The sequence below is a fragment of the Culex pipiens genome, chromosome 2, assembly GCF_016801865.2.
Source record: "Culex pipiens pallens isolate TS chromosome 2, TS_CPP_V2, whole genome shotgun sequence".
Taxonomy (NCBI): Eukaryota; Metazoa; Arthropoda; class Insecta; order Diptera; family Culicidae; genus Culex; species Culex pipiens.
This window is the reverse complement of record NC_068938.1, coordinates 54,755,517-54,774,110: the sequence shown is the minus strand read 5'-3', so window position 1 is coordinate 54,774,110 and position 18,594 is coordinate 54,755,517. Positions and strand designations below refer to the sequence as shown.

At 40.9% G+C, this 18,594-nt stretch overlaps 1 protein-coding gene across 2 annotated transcripts in view; it reads left to right on the top strand.

Annotated features, from left to right (window-relative positions):
• The window catches only part of LOC120416261 (CD109 antigen), a 75,181-nt gene that overhangs the window by 44,399 nt on the left and 12,188 nt on the right, over positions 1-18,594 (top strand). For both annotated transcript variants that reach the window (XM_052707200.1, XM_039577964.2), the window contains one exon: positions 14,403-18,573. In XM_052707200.1, the coding sequence (XP_052563160.1) occupies positions 14,440-18,573 (4,134 nt within the window). In that variant the 5' untranslated portion in view covers positions 14,403-14,439. The remainder of the gene's footprint in view (positions 1-14,402; positions 18,574-18,594) is intronic.

Sequence of the window (18,594 nt, the reverse complement as noted above, 5' to 3'; positions counted from 1 at the left end):
TTCATAAATTTGTATTGTTTTTGATAGAAGTAGTACTACAACAGTTAAAGGAATGTTTAGCTTTGAACATTAAGTTTAGAGGATTTTAGATTAAAGTTTAGATTTTCAATTCAAGTTAGTTAGCAAATGAATATTTGGACTTACAGTATGTAAAAAAAGTATTTACACCCCTTGGGCACTATGCACATTTTGTGATGAAACATGTAAAAAAATTAAAGTTGAACAGGAACCTAGTACTACGTTTTGTTCAGAAACTCATGCCAAACATTTTGCTACAAAAAGCTCATGAAAAGATGATTTCTATAAAAAGTTATATAACAAATACTATTACGAAAATAAAAAAGGTGCAAAAAAAGTTTTTACACCTTTTGAAAAATTGACATAAATAATGTTATTTGTTGACAAATCACCATAAATCCAGTCATCCAACTCCGAATAGGCATCCTTGACTGATTAAAAAAATAATTTGAACTGAATATAAAGTTTACTAACTACTTAGTATAAAAGTTTATATAACTCTGGAAATTCTATATAAAACTTATCTAAACTTAATTTTGCAAACTTTCAATTCAACTAAATGTCAATATATTACCATAGAATTGCTAAATAAACATTTTGGAGTGGGTATAACACCGTTTTGGGGGTATTTGTATCGATAGAATAGATTTTTCGTTGGAATTTCGTACCAACCCGGAATTACGTCGTAGGAAAATCCGCCGGCATCCGAAACGGTCCACGATTCAAAAGTCAACCTATGTGGAATCGGAAAGGGCATAAAATTTCCGATCTTTTGATACCCATACATCTAGGGTTTCTTAAAAATCTACGTTTTTAAATACCTGGGCAAAAAGTAAGTTTGATCCACGAGAACAAAAATTACGAAATTCCATACATTTTTGGCAGGTTGCTCAAACAAAACCATAACAACGTTTTTGTGAGAATTTTTTTTGCTCTAATCTAATCCAATGGAACATAAGAGAAGTCATTCTAAAGAAAACTCCAGGGAAAAACTTGTGGTTGGATTATGCCTCAAGTTTTGATTTAGTTTTTTTTATTTACAAAACAAGCTAATTATAGAAAACTACAATGTAAAAAGCATTTCAATTTTACACTTCTTGAAGAATAATAATTGCTGTAATTTGAAAGAGTTACTATTTCAATAAAAATCATGTGATCAACAGTTCTCACAACAATATTGCTAACATCATCTAATATTTTCTTATTATGTATAAAAGATATTTTTTAAATGTGATTGAGCTAAAAAACTTGAAAATTACTAAAAAGATTGTTTGAACAGGTAAACATTTTGGCCACGCGTCGCCTCTGTTAAACGTTTAGAAATATTGAACTTGATTTTGAAATTTTTAGAATATTTTCACATAATATTTTCCCGATGGAACATCTGACTCTTGGCCAACAAACAGATAACGAATACTACTTTAAAATCGCTAGTCCTTAGATTCTGCTTATTCTTCTTGTTGGTGCAAAATGGTTGATGAACCCTAAACTTTCAAATCCACAAAACTGCCTGCCAAACCATCCGCCTCGCCGGATGCTGTTTAATTTCAGCCAAAAACCGACTTCAAGTCCTCCCTCTCAAGTCAGCACCCCTCGCGGGGATGAAAATCGGCACCAACCGTCGTTCAAAATGGGAAAGTGTATATATTTTGAAATTAAATTTCAGGTCACTGCTTGACTTCCACGATAGCACAGCACACGCTCGTGTGTCTTGTTTCATGTCCAAATCCTTCCTTCGGCACGCTCATCAATTTGAGACGAATTCAAGTATTTCAAGCAGCGTGCGAGCTCTGATATATTTTAGATGTGGCGAGGAAATTTTAATTTAAATTCAGCGGAATTCTCGACATCGCTAGGAGATGGAAATGAACTCCCCTGCTGTGGCACCTACCGGTAATTACAAACGTAATTTGGAAAGACGAGTCGAGTTTTCTTGCAGGATAAAAGGACGTGACGGAATTTTCTTGCTGGTGTCCTTGAGAGGCTTTTAGTGGGGGATGGTTGTCAGGTGGTGCCAAAACCAATTTAAAGTAAATAACACTTAAAGGTGACGCAATCAGCTGGAAAAATTACAACAAAAGTTGAAAAGAGATAAAAAAGCTAACGTTAACATCTTCATAACAAATTTATGCATCCATAAAATCTGCCTACCCTAAGTGGAAGAAAAGTGTGAAATTGGAATCAATTTTTTGCCGTTTTCAATCAAGAGGGGAGCTTATCAAAGCAGAACACAACAGGCGTCGCGAAGCCTGACTGAGCAAAGGATTTCCTCCAAATTGATACTGTTGGAAAACCCTTTTTTCGGTTCTCATCTAAAATTAAACTTTTGTTTGTTTAGATTTTCCCCTTTTCACCGCGGTAGATCAAGCCTCGAAAAGTCACGTTTTTGCTTGACTATGGCTGTGATAAGAAACTGACAACAGTTTATTTGCATTGGGGGAAAATCCGGTGCTATACCATTTCCACGGTGTGCCGTTTTGTGAAAGGACGAAATTTACTGGGGGCCATAAAGTGTTGATTTATGTGGAGGCTTAGAACGATTATGTTGTGCCAAAACTGCCGAAAAGCGGGCGTCCCCGGGGGAATTAAATTCTGCGTTTGATAATTTTAGGTCAATGACCGCGAAGGACGTTATCCTTGAAGTTTGAACATTATTTGAAATAAACAAAATTAAACTGAATTTAAAAAAAAGCCATTAACCAAATGGACAAGTTTAAAATTCAATTCATTGATTATGTTCTAAAATTAATTCCCATCCAAATTTGTCAGGTACTTCAGACAAACAAGTTCAATCGAATTTCCAACCCCAATTGCACAGAGATACCCGTCAACTGCAGGTCCCTTACCTCTTCCTCGTCAACCATTCTCCAACACTCGACCAACAGAGTGGAGGGGTTATTTACCCATCACACACCGGTGCCAATCGGGGAAAGTGTCCACACAAACACTGCACACTGGCTATTAGCCATCAATGGAAGCAGCTTTTCACGTGTTTGCTTTCTTTTGAACCCTCAAACGGGATTACCTTACCAAAGGGGAAAGCGACGACGGGCAGTGTGAATAAATAATCATTATCGAAACCTAAGGGAAGCCCCCCGTTGAATTTGGATTGGAAAAGGATTATCTTCTGGTGCTGGCAGGTTTAGAGCTTTCCTCGTGTCCCTCGTCAGGAATTTTGTTTCAAATTCAGAAGAAAGAAAGTGTCTATACCAGAAATAATGCTTGTACCCCCTCTATCGAAACCATTTTAAACTTCGACACTTTTGCACTAATGTCTCAATTACAATCGCCCCCTTACGAGCGGATGAATTGGGTACTAAAGCCCTATGTAAATTTTTATGTACAACGGTAAAAAACACCATTAAAAACCATTTCTGATCACTTTTTTTCATTTTAAAGCAAAAATAAATTTTGAAAAGACAACATTTTTTCGATGGATCAACTATGGTTCCCTTGGAACGAGCTGTCAAGTAGGAGCTTTTCTGTCAAGAAGGACCGCGTTTAAAATTGATTTAAAAATCAATTTTAAACTCTTTGTGGTCGTACGAAGGGTCATTGTACTCAGAATAATAAGCTTTATAGCTGTAAACAATAATATCAGCAATCTAAGCTTCATTTTAGGACCGAATTGTAGGTTATTGATGGCATTTTCGTCTTATTCTTCTACACGGTAAATAGTGAATCGACAAATCTAAAGGGGGAAACGATTATGGAACTGTGTGTAAGTGAAGATGAGCACACGATGCCACGTTGAACACTAATAACACGCATGATTGATTGCGCAACAATTCCTCTAGAGAGCGGCCCAATTTGTACCGTCAGGTCGAGTTGAATGTAGGTACTGTCGGGCTAGAGAAGGGAGTGCCAAGTTCACTGTGCAAAAGATGGGTCACGTGCTGTTGTACTAAGGGTACAAGTGAAATGTTTTGTATTGTATTTTTTTGAAGACAATTTAGAGTCAAGTAAAATCGGTTTGTTTTGAATTAAATCTAATTGCTTCATTTAAAAAAGAAATCAACGCAATAAACAATTAGAATAACTTTTTTTTGTTTCCATACCATAAGTCAAAAACATTAAGAAAACAATTATTGACAAATTGAAGTTGGTTTTTTTCCACCGACAAAAATTTTTTTTTGTTGGTTTACATTGCACAGTGGTCCAGATCGCAAAAATTAAGTGAAAATAGCTTGGTTGAAAATTAGGGTGGTATACGATTAGTGCGTTTTTGAAAATCTTACATTTCAGGAATATGTTGGGATTCTTTTCATCTTCCAGAAAGTTTTTAGGCTTGCTATTTCAAGCAACTTTGTGCAAGACACCAAAATGTTATCTCGCAATCAACGCCTTCTACGACCAAATTTACAGAAAGCAACTGAGCAAACCTTCAAAAATCTGTATTATTATTTTTTTATTTTATTTTTTTGAACGAAGCAATTGTCTAACTCAAATCATAATACAATCCCATAGAAACACAACATATGACCAAAAATTAATATTTTGACGCATTGCAAGGCATTGGCTCAATTCTGAGAGAAGATTCAGATTCAGCTTGCAAAATTACATGGAAAAATTTAGTTGGACAATTTCTGATGTCGTTTGGGTGGTCCTATACACGTTTCACTAGAAAAAGGTGACATTTTCAAATTAAGATGCTTCGAATTAAAAGAAAAAAAAATACCCCTGAGATTTTTTCAGCATTTGTAGTGCGGCTTAATTTTTTTCTTATCGATATATTTGGGTTCTAAAATTGCATCTTTTTGCCTTCCTCACCTCAATGAGGAAAGGCTATATAATCACTCGAAAAATGAACTTCTTTATTCGACCTCGTAGAACCACCTTCACGTATACCTATCGACTCAGAATCAAAGACTTTTCCAACGCGTCCAACACATTGAAGATCTGACAACCCTATCAAAAGTTATGAGCACTTTAGTGTTATTTATACACTTTTTTGATGCCGGATCTCAAATATTTTGATGAAAAAGTTATCCGGATCTATCATGCGACCCATCGTTGGATAGGTAATCAAAAGAACATTCCAACGAGCCCAAAAGATTCAAGATCTGACAACCCTATCATAAGTTATAAGTGCTTTAGTGTTTTTAATACACTTTTTTTTAGGCCGGATCACAGATATTTGGATAAAAATAAGTGTTATTTATACACTTTATATATTTATACACTACAGGCACCAACCACCTAAAGGTGGATTTAGTAACGTTTTTACCTTAAAATGGCTGTAACTTTTGTCCCTTAGGTCTAAATTTTCTTGTTTGTTTTTGAAGAGTTTTTAAAGTCACTTTTCCCTTAAACCTAACCCTGAATTGATACGATCAAATGGCTGATTTTTGAAGGTTGCTTAGATGTTTCCTCAAAAATTGGTAAAGTTTGTGGAACTCTACAAGATTGTTCAGGATTGCTAACAAATAATTGATTACCGAGCCCCCCAAAGTGCAAACAACAGTCGATCAAATGTTGATCACCAAATTGCCGAGGTCGTGCTATCTTGTCGCATGTGCATTTTGTGCCAAATTGAGTTAATCAATCAAATACTTTCTTAAAATTCGATTTTATTCTTGAGATATACAAAATTTCAAATAAAGATTTCACGTGGTTAATGGATGGCTCCTTATAAGATATAAGTGGGGTTGGTGAATTTTCACGATTTCGCGGACAGCGTAAAATTCGTGAAATTCCACAACTCGACGAATTTCTGAAACCAATGCATAAAAATAACAAATTTAACAAATCCATAGTATTTTTTTAAGAGGTTTTTTAAACATATGAAACACACTTCTATGGGAGCGTTCTTTTATTACGTAACGTAGTTGGGGGGGAGAGGGGGAGGGGAGTTGAAGCGTGTTCAAGGCCGTGTAACGCTCCATACTTTTTTTTTTAATTTTGTATGGAAATTTTGTCACGAGGGGGGGAGGGGGAGGGGGTCGAGAAATCCATTTTTTTGCGTTACGTTATAAAAGAACTCTCCCTATTTTCATTGACATTTTTTAGTTTTTTTTTTATTTTTTTGGCCCCCTGTTTTTGGACCAATAATTTTGAAGGGGGGCGACATACACTTTGATAAATATTTGCAACGGCCTTATCGATATTTTGCAAAAAATAATTCAAAGTAGCATTAATCTGTTAAAAGGTATAAAACATTAATGGATACTTTTGCTTCAAATTAGAAAAAAAATCTCTAAAATAATACATTAATATTTTTTTAGAAACAGAAACAATATTTTTTCAAGGTAATTTAAAATGTTCAGTGATAACAGAAGAGCAAGCAACTAAAAACAAATGCATTTATTATTACTTTTAGGTCATTTAAAATATTCTGAATATAAGTGAAATTTCCATAAACAGTTCGGTAAAGCGTTTCTTCGCCATTTTTTTCGTATTATTTTTACACTAAGATAGTGTGATTGTATACGTTATTTTAGCATTTGGCACGTTCAGTGAAATTTCCACGAATTTTTTTTTAAAAGTCCTATTGGAACTGAGCACATTGTTTTACCTTTTCTCTTCAACAGCATAAAAAAAACCGGCGAACAAAGGACAATTCTCTAATTTTGCTTGCAAAAGAATTTAAAGAAACTATTTGTCAACCCCGAATGTGAAAGCATGCATTTGTTTAGAATTTGTAAAATTACAGTAATTACAACTGCCAACTCGACTTTCACCCCCATCGGCCATCTGTTGCAAGAAGGAAGATACAAATTCACCACAAATTCAAAATGCTTTCAACTGCTCACTCCCCCCGTCAACTTTCATCGCATAATGATGGGAAGCGAACATGTCGTGCATGTATAGTAAAGGTGCATGTGTGGAAAATGTGCCGAGCCGCATAATTTGCGGATCATACTACTTTCGTCCAATTTCAAATGTTCTGTCTGCCGTTCGTCTGTTCACCCACAGAAAGTAGAGCACCCGAAAATGTTTCCTTTTAGGGGTGCTTCCGCTCATCTTTCGTCCGCAATGTATGTTTTTATCCAATTGTTTTCAAGTGATTTATGCTTGCAGGGCCAGCTTTCGGCAGCGGCACCCCATTTGTCCCGGTTAATCCTATTTCCATGCGTCGATTCCGTTTCGACGGCAATCACGGTGAGTTGGCAGAGACTTTTCCCCTCGCCCCTGAAGTGAAGCAGGGTGCATCATCATCCACGTGCTTCACCAGAAAGGTTATCAACGGGATTTTCCCGAGTTCATGTATCTCACGACGAGGGTGCCCGGCCGGAGGAGGAAAGGTTGAAAAACTGTATCAGGAAGTGCGGATGTTCGGTAGCGCACCGCGCACAGAGTATTTGCCTTCATGTCTAATTCAATAATAGGGTTTTCCCCCCGGCCTTGTGCTAATACAAATACGATAAGTGGTTATGCTGTGTGCGTAGATCTGATTGAGGTAGAAAGAAGACCCCGAAAGGGGTGCCAGGTTTGTGTGTTTTGAACTAGTTTTTTTGATGCAACTACACCGAACGCAGCTGTTCCTAATCTTTGTCAGCGACATGTCCCATGCAAAACTATCAATCATACCGGTGGCGGCACCCGGTTCTAGGTCAAGTTCTCCCTTGCTTCCGTCCGCAAATGTCTGGTTGGTGCGATTGCCAACCTTTTGATGGATGCCGTGCCGTGGCACGTGCCGTCGATAATGGTGCATCCTCAGCACGAACAGATTGTAGCTAATCCTGGAACGAATCTCGGCGATTGATTCCGCATATATCCACATGAGAGTTCGTACAGTTTTGATCTCCATATGCTGTGAACTGGATCAAACATTGGTCATGCATTCGTGCTATTAATTTGGCTTGAAAGTGATTTGATTTATTGAATCTTTTTTTTTTTTTTGCAGTTCCGTCGTGAAACTACTTACTTTTCCAGTCATTCTCGAGCAACGCAAAGGCCTACTTTTCTCTACCAAAAAAAAACAAAATGGAAAATTAACACCATTAAATACCAGTGCTGAAAAGTTCTACTTTTCAGCACTGGTATCGAAAAGTAACTTTTTTCAATATTTTTTTGTTTGGAACGGTGAATTTACTTACACATGGATGTTTGACATAAAATTCCATTCAAATACAGTCCAGACTCGATTATCCGAAGGCCTCGGACATATTCGGATAATCGAACCACAAAAAAAAAATCGCTGTCTTATGTTTCATTGTAATGCTTTAGTGTGACCCGTAAACTACTCTAAAATGATTTAGAATTTTGGCCGATTTCAGCGTGGCATTCTTTATGGATGACGCCTAAACTGAAAATTAGAGTAGTTTATTGGTTACACTCAAGCTTAAGCACTAAAAATTAGACAACGAAAAAAATTTTTTTTGGATTCGATTAGTCGAACTGATTTTTTTCTGGGGCCTTCGGATAATTGAGTATGTATTCCTCAACGCATTATTTCTAGAGCAGACAATGTGAAACACAAGCAAAAAATTGAAAAAAATGTTCGAAAATAAGATGTGGGCAGTAGAGGTTTAAACAACATTTTAATGATAAAGCTTTACAAAATTCATTTTTAGCGATAGCAGTTGACCTTATGCATTTAGTTTTCTTTAATAAAGTTTATGAATTGTATACAATTTTTTCTTACATTTTATCCTCAAAATAAAATTCCAACATTCCCAGCATCACACGTCTTCAACAAAACTCTTTCGCCTTGAGATTCCCCCTACAATTTCCCCTCACTTCCTGCTACCAATGTTTTCGAAAATTGGTTACTCCTGTGGTGATTAAATATTGCAAAACTCTCTCTTTCATTTCCACACCTCCAGTAAGCATTCCTCAATCCTCCCTCTTTTCCTAACTTATTTACCCAAAAGAACACACAAGACGGATCTGGCGGCAGCATAATCGTCACACAAATCTTGGAAATTAGATTACCCACTACAAGAAGAGAAGAGGGCCTGCCTGTCTTCGGAAGAGGGTTCTGCTCGTGCCCTCGGGGCACCCACAACATGTGGCCGGATTTCCCTACTTTTAAATTTGAACAGTGGTTAAAATTCTAGACTTTGGGTAATTTTCTCTAAAGTGTTTTTTATTAATGTTGTGTATAAAGTTTTGATCATTCCTTTTTATTTTTTTAAATAAAAAAAATCTTCTAGAAAATAAAAAAAAACATGAATTAAGTTCACTGTGCAAAACTTTGCCACTATTCTATCCTTGCCAAAGTTATGTAGGCTATCCAAGAGGTAATCCCTTAGCGTTCAGCACCATCTGGATGAATTTCAAACTTTTCCATTGACCAAGTCGTAAAACTCAGTGACCATAGCCAACACTCTTAGGTGGCAGAAGATTGAAACAATGGAAATATGATCCTTCGAGAAGCCCACAACGCTATAAAAGTAGGATTAGAGCGAGCGATCTGAGCGAGGGGTTGCCGGGAATTTATGAGGGCCATCATTGCGCATTGACACCCCCTCCTTCCCAATTCTAATTCGGTGTGTGTAAAATGTGTTTGTTACTGGATAAAACATTACAAAACAACACAATCGCCACTGCTTTTGGACAGTGAATAGGGTGGGTGTTGCGTGTGGCGATGAGTAAAGTGTTTATGACTTTTTCGGGCTGCGTGGCAAGTGTGAGCGTGGCAAAAATGTCAATCAAGTTTAACGTGCCTTCGAAGGAGATTAGTGTTCGATGGTCTGTGCTTCTCTCTGGAGGGTCGTACGGTTGATCAATCTTCATCTTTTTGGCATTATCGTTAGCATCACGTCACAGGACGTTTGGAACAGGCACGCCTGGCTTGGTTTCGGGAAATAGATAACAGTAAATTGGAAAAGTGGATAAAACTTTTGATTGAAATTAAAAATGTATGGACTCGTAACACATGAGGGATTCATTCTGGAGCAAAGTTTAAAAGAGAAATTAAAAATGTAATAAATCGAACAGTTTGAAAATATCCATTCATTCATTCAACAAATGTTGTAAAATAAGTAAATTTTTATGAAAAATTAATTTAAATTATTTTTGTTTTTTTTTATCTAACGATACGCAATAAAACTACATTTTGGCCCGTTTGAAATGTTATGAGCATGAGCATGAGCATGGTTGACTGCCAATGAGCTGCTACTCCGTTATTGACAGATCAGCTGAAGTTAAACAATGAATCAAAAATGATCAGTGGGAGCCAACCATCCGTTCACTGTTTAACCTCTGAAGATCCCTACTTTATTAGTCAATACCGACGCCCTCCCAAGAAGCCTGCAGTTCAACGAAAGGGAGGAATGTTAGTCCGATAGTTGAAGTTGCAGACTCATCAAGCACATAGTTTTTCGCTATATACTTGTTGATACCGCTTGAGACCGTTGAATCCACAGCATCTCCTTCAAGCATCACGTGATTAATTTTTTTTTGGGTTAGTAGGATAAGGTATTGGCTTTTCGATGCCTCCCGAGCTACGACGCTATGGGGAGGACTTTCATAACAGACCCGTCGGCGAGCCTTCCGAGCAACGATGCTATGGGAAGGTCTTTCTGGTTAACACACAAACTCACTCACACACAGTTATTTTGCTCCACTATTAACTCAACGATCCAAATTGTCAGTGCGTCTTTCGTTCATTATATAGAAATGGCTTTTTCACCGCAAAAAAATAAAACCTTATTCGAAAAATTTAAACACAGTCCACCCGACGCCGTGCCTTCCGATCAACGATGATATAGGAAGGGCTTTGAAAATCACAAAACGTGCTCCCGTTTTCCAATTATGCACTGATGACGCTGCATTTTCAGAGGGTAATCTTCTCCTCGCAGCACACAATTCACGACAAAAATGTGAAACAAAAGGCACACACAAAAAAAATCACTTTTCACTCCGAATATTTTTTACGACCACGCGCTCCCTTTGCCAATTATGCACTCACTCGAACAGCGACACAAAAGAGACGGAAAATAACACGTAAAAATAGGACTGCGCGTCCCCACAGGCACCGCACTACTGATGCCATTATTTAATTATAATGGCCAATCACCCCATGCACTCGAACAGCGACACAAAAGAGACGGAAAATAACACGAAAAAAACAGGACTGCGCGTCCCCACAGGCACCGCACTACTCTTTGGCCCGTTTGAAATGTTATTGTAAAATACTTTAAAAATGTTCTATAACAAAGCATTTTTTTCGAGACATTTATTTTGTAATTCTTAATTTAATTGATAATTTGTCCATGCATTCCCTATGACAAAAGAAGCCATGAGGCAAGTCTTCCATAAAATACTTCAAACAATTTTATATATCTAAAAATTGGTATCTTGGGTTGTGATTTCTGATCGATTTGATGTCTTCTGCAAAGTTGTAAGTTAGGATCATTCAAAAAGATAGTTTAGCTGGCAAAAACCTCTCGATATTTGATTTATTTACACTAAAACTTAAGTTCTCTAAACAGGCATTTTTTCATTATTTTTTTAATATTTTTTATTTGGGTATCAGCAGATTTAATGATTCAATATAATTTTTTCAGTATTATATCTGTGAACACAATGAAAAATTGAATGAACTTATGGTTTTATTTTAAGAACATGTTTCAAAATTAATTTTTAAAAATGAACAAGGTGAAACTTTTGGTGGACATAACATAACAGTTTTTGGCAATATTTCTTAGAATTGCTGAGAAAATAAATAAATGTTCATGGTGGTATATCAAAAAACACAACAAAAATAAACAAAAAGAAAAACGATATTAACATGTAATTGTTATAACTTTAAAAAATAAATAAAAAATGATTATTTCGCGCATTTCCGTTTGCAAGGTAAAAACATCAAAAAACGGGTTATTTTTAAGACTTCAATATTTTTTGGAATTCTGTTCATCAAAACCTAAAATTTGCCGAAGATACAAAGTCGATCAGAAAAAAACGATTTTAAGGTGAATGTAGATTTTTCTGGCTCTTTTTATATTCAAAGAGTTGTAATTTACATTTCTAACTAAATGAAGTTATTTTTGATATTGAGTTTGGAAAAATTGAACGGAAATTTGAATTGAAAACCAACCAAAAATTAGTTTGTTCACAAATAGTGCTACCTAGCTTTCATAAGAAATTAAAATATTAAGCAAAAACTTTTCGGCAAAATTCCTTTTCGTCTTGTTTGAAAACCTGAAAATCGGAAATTTGGAAATATAAATCTGGTTGCAACTCTAAGCCACTTGAAAAAAAAAAACGATTTTATTGTCAAACAATATTTTAATAATCACTTTGAGATGCAAACTTAAATTTTAAATCGAAAATGACTTTACACATTTTTGGATAAAGTGTAGCGTTTTCAAGTCATAGAGATTTTAAGGTGTTTTTTAATTGTATATTTTTTGCAACTTATAAAAAATCATGACGGAAAAGCATTCCGCACGAAAATCTTGAGAAATTTTCTATAATTTTATTTTCTTACATTGCCATTGTTGATGAGACTGCTGAGATAGCGTCTTGAAAATCAAATTTAATGATACAAAAGTTTTTTTTTCCAATTTAATTTAATTAACTTTAATTTATCAAATCGCGTTATCTTGGAAACTATCGATGACCCGAAATAAACATAGCTAAGATTTTGAAGGCTTTTTTCACAAGAAGTCCACGAATTGGGCCCTCTAAAATTAAGCTTAAATTACTGATATAACTGTTCACAACGATAAAGCTTATGTTTCTGAGTATTGCGTGTTTTGCTCGAAAAGACACGCGGCATAGTTACCAGCCTCGGAACGACGCGCCGTACTTTCAGCAAATGCGCGCTGTCAAATCCCATACAGTGCGTTTTGTTTTTATTGATCTTCTTCTTCGAATCGCTTGTCATTGTTGCCATTTATTGCACTAAAAGTGCAGAAAATCGCTGGCAACAATGTCTACAGCACATTCTGAAATGCCGCTTCTTGACAGAAAGCATCCTACTTGACAGCTTGTTGTCTTGTCAATTTATTTTTTTTTGCATTTAAATGAAAAAAAAAGGTGATCGGAAATGGAATGATTTCGTGTTTTTTACCGTTTTACATCAAAATTGACATAAGGCTTAAGGACCCTATTGCCATTCAAGTCACAGATTTATTGTACAGTCTTTCTCAGTTCTGAAGAAAAATATCTCAATCCCAATGAAAATTAATCATTCTTTCTTCCTACCCACACTGCTTAACCGAGGAAGTAAATTAAATTAGCATATCTCCGGCCGGAGTTTGCACCGACAGAATTACACATTAAATCCAAGAACGGAAATTGAACCGACTCCTGCGGGACTAAGCTCTGTTATTATTTCCACGTCTCCCGGTTGGGCACCGCACCAAATCGCTACAATTTTTCGACCTACTGTGGCATGATAAATTAATTTTGTCTTTCATTCAGTTTCAAATTTTCGACCCATAGAATTGGGCCCGAAATCCATTATATCACCATCAACAAACCGTTGGAAGCGCGTGTGGCCTGACAATGGATCGCCCCCCCAATTGCAACTGTCAACGCCGACGACGACGATCTTCTTCCTCTTTATTGGGAGTGAATGGACATTTGTGTTGGACAACGTGTTTTTTGAAGTTCAAAGCCGTGTGTGCCGATCAAATACGGGAGGGTCAACCGGCAGTAAAGCGGAATGTTGTCCGTTTGCATGCAAAACAGAAAATAAAATTCACTATTGTGACGTATTGGCGAACATCAGCACCAGACGGAGAAGTTGGAGCAGGAGAGAAGCCGGTTTTAAATTGCTGGGCGTAGTTCAGCTTCTGCCGTAGTCGTCGTTAGACAGAGTAATTGAATGAATCATTCGTCTCGTGACTACTAGCAGAGCGTTGTTTAGGGCAGGAATGACTACATAGTGTGGCTTAAGTACAGACACTTACAATCGGATAGGTTTGGGGCAGTGGTTCCTGGTATAGATTTGAACAAATTAAAACTGAAATCAATGTTTGAAATGCCTTTTAATAAATACAGTACTGGTTCAGTAACTGGGCTGAACGAAAAATGCCGAGGGGACCACCGATGCATAATATCCACTTAATAAAATTAAAAAAAAAATACTGAAATTTTTGCCCAGAGCTAGCTTTTTAAGTTTCTTTTAATTGTGACTTGAAATTTCATAAAAACTTAAAACATATTTTTTATTTATAACACTTAATTTTTGCATCCACTTCCCCCTTGGTTGTTTTGGTTTGTTTTTGTTTTTTGACGTTTGTCGTCTTTTAAGTGGGCTACAACCCAATTATCAAGCGCCCAGTTACCGAACAAGAACTGTAAAAGTTTGTGAACCACTGAGTTCAGATCATCAGCACATTAAGCTTAGGTTCATAGGTCAACGTGAATTGTAGTTAGCGCGATCAATTGGTCTCGTAAGTGGGATGGTGTAACTGGCTAATTCAATCACAAATATTTCCCTTCGAACATCAAATTAATTCCGGACTTCTCTACCTTATTTCCAGACCCCAAAATTGGCCCCGTGCCGGTAACGGCAGCAGCATGGCAGCACGCAGACGGCATCCGACGATCGCGTCGGGTGCGGTACTGCTGCTGATCTGTCTCAGCGGTTCCACCTGGGGCCAACAACCGCAAGCGCAGCAGCAACCGCAGTCCAACAACCCAAACGATGTGCCACGATACAACCCGCTGGACCCGTTCAACCGGGCTCGACCATCGTACCAACCGGGGAACTCGCCGCCCGCGGGTAGCGATCCTCGCAACCCCAACTACAACAACCGGGACTACTACGGTCCCGGTGGCACGAGCCAGCTGGACTCGAACAGCATCGACAACCGGTTCGACCCGAGCCGCGATCGCGATGGACCGACCCAGTCGAGCACTCCGCGCGACCTTAGCTTCGGGCGGTTCTCGACGACGCCGCGCAGTCGGTTCAACTACTCGCCGGGCAGTAGCAGCCGGAGTTCGTTCCTGGACCTGTTCAACAACAACGCCCTGGTCAAGGAGATTTCGTACTTTGTGGTGGCTTCGCGCATGGTCCGACCTGGGCAGATCTACAAGGTGTCGGTGAATCTGGTCGAATCGCAGCATCCGATGGCGGTGCGGGCCAGTATTTCGCGCGATGGTGTGGAGTTGAGCAACGAGCTGAAGTCGATTCAGGTGGGCGTGCCGGAGACGCTGCTGATGCGGATTCCGCCGACCAGTGTGAAAGGGGAGTACAAACTGCGGGTTGAGGGATCGTACGAGAACACTTTCGGGGGGTACGTGTTTGTGAACGAAACGCGGCTGACGTTTTCGCAGCGATCGATGACGATCTTCATCCAGACGGACAAGCCGGTGTACATGCAGGGTGAGATGATCCGTTTCAGGACGATCCCGATCACGACCGAGCTGAAGGGATACGACGATGCCGTCGATGTTTACATGCTGGATCCGAACGAGCACATCATGCGGCGGTGGCTTTCTCGGCAGTCGAACTTGGGTTCGGTCAGCTTGGAGTACAAACTGTCCGATCAACCGATCTACGGCGATTGGAAGATCCGGGTGATCGCGCAGGGTCAGGTCGAGGAGACGACCTTCTCCGTTGAGGAGTACTACCAGACTCGATTCGAGGTGAACGTCACGATGCCGGCGTTCTTCTTCCAAACCGATCCGTACATCCACGGTAAGATCATGGCCAATTTCACCAACGGAACGCCGGTAAAGGGTAACCTTACGCTAAAAGCAACGATCAGACCGATTGGCTGGATGAACCCGCAGGCGATCAACCACATGAACCGAGTTTGGAACACGGGAAATCGGCGCGAGTACGACCCGAACGTGCCGTTCTATCTACAAAAGACCGATCCAAACCTGTACAACGCCCAGACGCAGTTCACAAGCCAACTAAATCAAGACAACCAGCCGTACGACCAGCGATACCCTTCAAACAACTACCAGGATTCGTTCATGATCGAGCGACACTTCAACTTTGACGAAGAGTGGCCCTTCTGGGTGAAGAAACCGGTCGATACGGACGCCCAGTGGGACTCGTGGACCAACACCTACCGGGACACGCTCCCCTACCTGCGCTACTTCAACGGAACGTACCACTTCCGGTTCCCGATGTCGGAACTGTCCCAACTGTTCACCACCAACCTGGCCGGCATGGAGGTACTCATCACGGCCCGCGTCGGCGAACGCTTCTACGACGAGGTGATCGAGGGCTACGCCATGACGCGCATCTTCAACAGCTCAATCCGGATCGCGTTCCTCGGCAACTCACCGCAAGTCTTCAAACCGTCGATGCCGTTTACGGTGTACTTGATCGCGGAGTACCACGACGGGTCGCCTCTGCCGATCGATCCGTTCTACCCGGGCCGGATGGAGATCTCCGGTACGATCGACAGTCGTAGCGGTGGAGGTCGAAACACGTTCGAACCGAAGGAGCTGCAAATGTCGGACAAGCCAGGGGTTTGGGAGCTGAAGGTCGATCTGCGGAACGATCTTAACCTGGAGAACACGAAGACCACCAATGAGTTCCTGAACGAGATCCAGTCGATGCGACTTTCGGCTAGTTACATCCACCCGTCGGGCGAACGCGCCACGGCGGAGCTGCTGATGTTGTCGCACTTTTCGCCGAACAATCACAACTTGAAGGTTTCGAGCAGCACCAAGGACGCCAAGGTGGGCGAGTACATGATCTTCCACGTGCAGAGCAACTTTTACATCAAGGACTTCCACTACATCGTCATGTCGAAGGGAATCGTGCTGGTTACGGGGCAGGAGATCATCAGCGGTGGAGTTCGCACGATGTCGATCACGCTGAGTGCCGAGATGGCCCCGGCGGCGACGATCGTGGTGTGGCACATTGGACGGTACGGTCGGGTGATCGCGGACAGTTTGACCTTCCCGGTGAACGGGATCTCGCGGAATAACTTTACCGTGTTTATCAACAATCGGAAGGCGCGGACGGGGGAGAAGGTTGAGGTGGCGATTTATGGCGAGCCGGGATCGTACGTGGGGCTTTCCGGAATTGACAATGCGTTCTACACGATGCAGGCGGGTAACGAGTTGAGCTACGCGAACGTGATCACCAAGATGGCGTCGTTTGATGAGCAGACGAATGGGACGTTCAAGCAGACGTGGATCTCGCACGAGGGAGATCCGGACGAGTTGGTGTACTACCCGAGTTCGACGTTCGGAATTGATGCGAATCGGACGTTCGAGTTTGCTGGGTTGGTCGTGTTTACGGACGGAATTGTTCCGAGACGACCGATGACTTGCGATCCTGCGTTGAACTATACGGAGTGCTTGAACGGAAGGTGCTACCGAAGTGACAAGCGATGCGACGGGTACTTTGACTGTGAGGATGGGACGGATGAGGCGGGTTGCGACGATCGGAACAGCACCATGTTGACGGATTTCCGCAAGTATCGGTTCAACAGGATCCTGAGACACTACCAGAACGTGTGGCTGTGGAAGGACATCAACATCGGGCCGCATGGAAGGTTCATTTTCAATTTGGAGGTGCCGCAGATTCCGGCGCTGTGGATCGTGTCCGCTTTCGGCGTAAGTTCCAGCCTCGGATACGGAATGATCCGGAAACCGATCGAGTACGTCGGTGTTCAGCCATTCTTCATCAACCTGGAGATGCCGACGGTTTGTCGACAGGGCGAACAGGTCGGTATTCGTGTGGCCGTGTTCAACTACCAAACGGTGGACATTGAAGTCACCGTTGTGCTGCACAGCTCTCCGGACTATCAGTTCATCCACGTGGAAGAAGACGGCATCGTACGATCGTACAACCCGAGGACGTCCTTTGGAGAGCATCAATTCTACATCTACTTGAACGCGCAAGATTCGTCCAACGTGTACTTGCCGATCGTGCCAACCCGGTTAGGCGAGATCGAGGTTACGATCCACGCCTCAACACTTTTAGGAGCGCATCAAATCAGCCGCAAGATCAACGTCGAACCGGACGGCCTCGTCCAGCACCGTCACCAATCGATCCTGCTTGATTTGAGTAACCGTGCCGAGTTCCTGCAGTACATGCACGTCAACGTGACGGAAACGCCGATCATCCCGTACGAGATCGATCGTTACTACGTATTCGGATCGAACAAGGCTCGTCTCTCAGTCGTGGGAGACGTCGTCGGTGCGATCTTCCCCACAATGCCGATCAACGCCACTTCACTGCTCTCGCTTCCGATGGACTCGGCCGAACAGAACATGTTCAGCTTCGCCGCGAACTTCTACACGATCCAGTACATGCGTAACATCAAGCAGCGTAACAAGCGGACGGAGAAGCTCGCCTTCCAGTACATGAACATTGGCTACCAGAAGCAGCTCAGCTACATGAACGACGACGGATCTTTTTCGCTGTTCCGCTCGGACTGGAACCAGTCGGACTCGTCCGTTTGGCTGACGGCGTACTGCGCGCGCATCTTCACCGAGGCTTCGTTCTACGAGTACGAAAACTTCATCTACATCGACCCGGTGGTGATCCAGAAGAACATCCACTACATCCTGCAGCATCAGAAGGACGACGGATCGTTTTGGGAGGTCACGTGGCTGCCCGATCGCAAGGTCAACCAGTCGTCCATCGACCCGAAGAACGAGATCATCCGATCGAAGAACATTACACTGACGGCACACGTGCTGATCACGCTGTCCTCGGTTAAAGACATCTCCGGGGTAAGTTGTTACGATCACTTG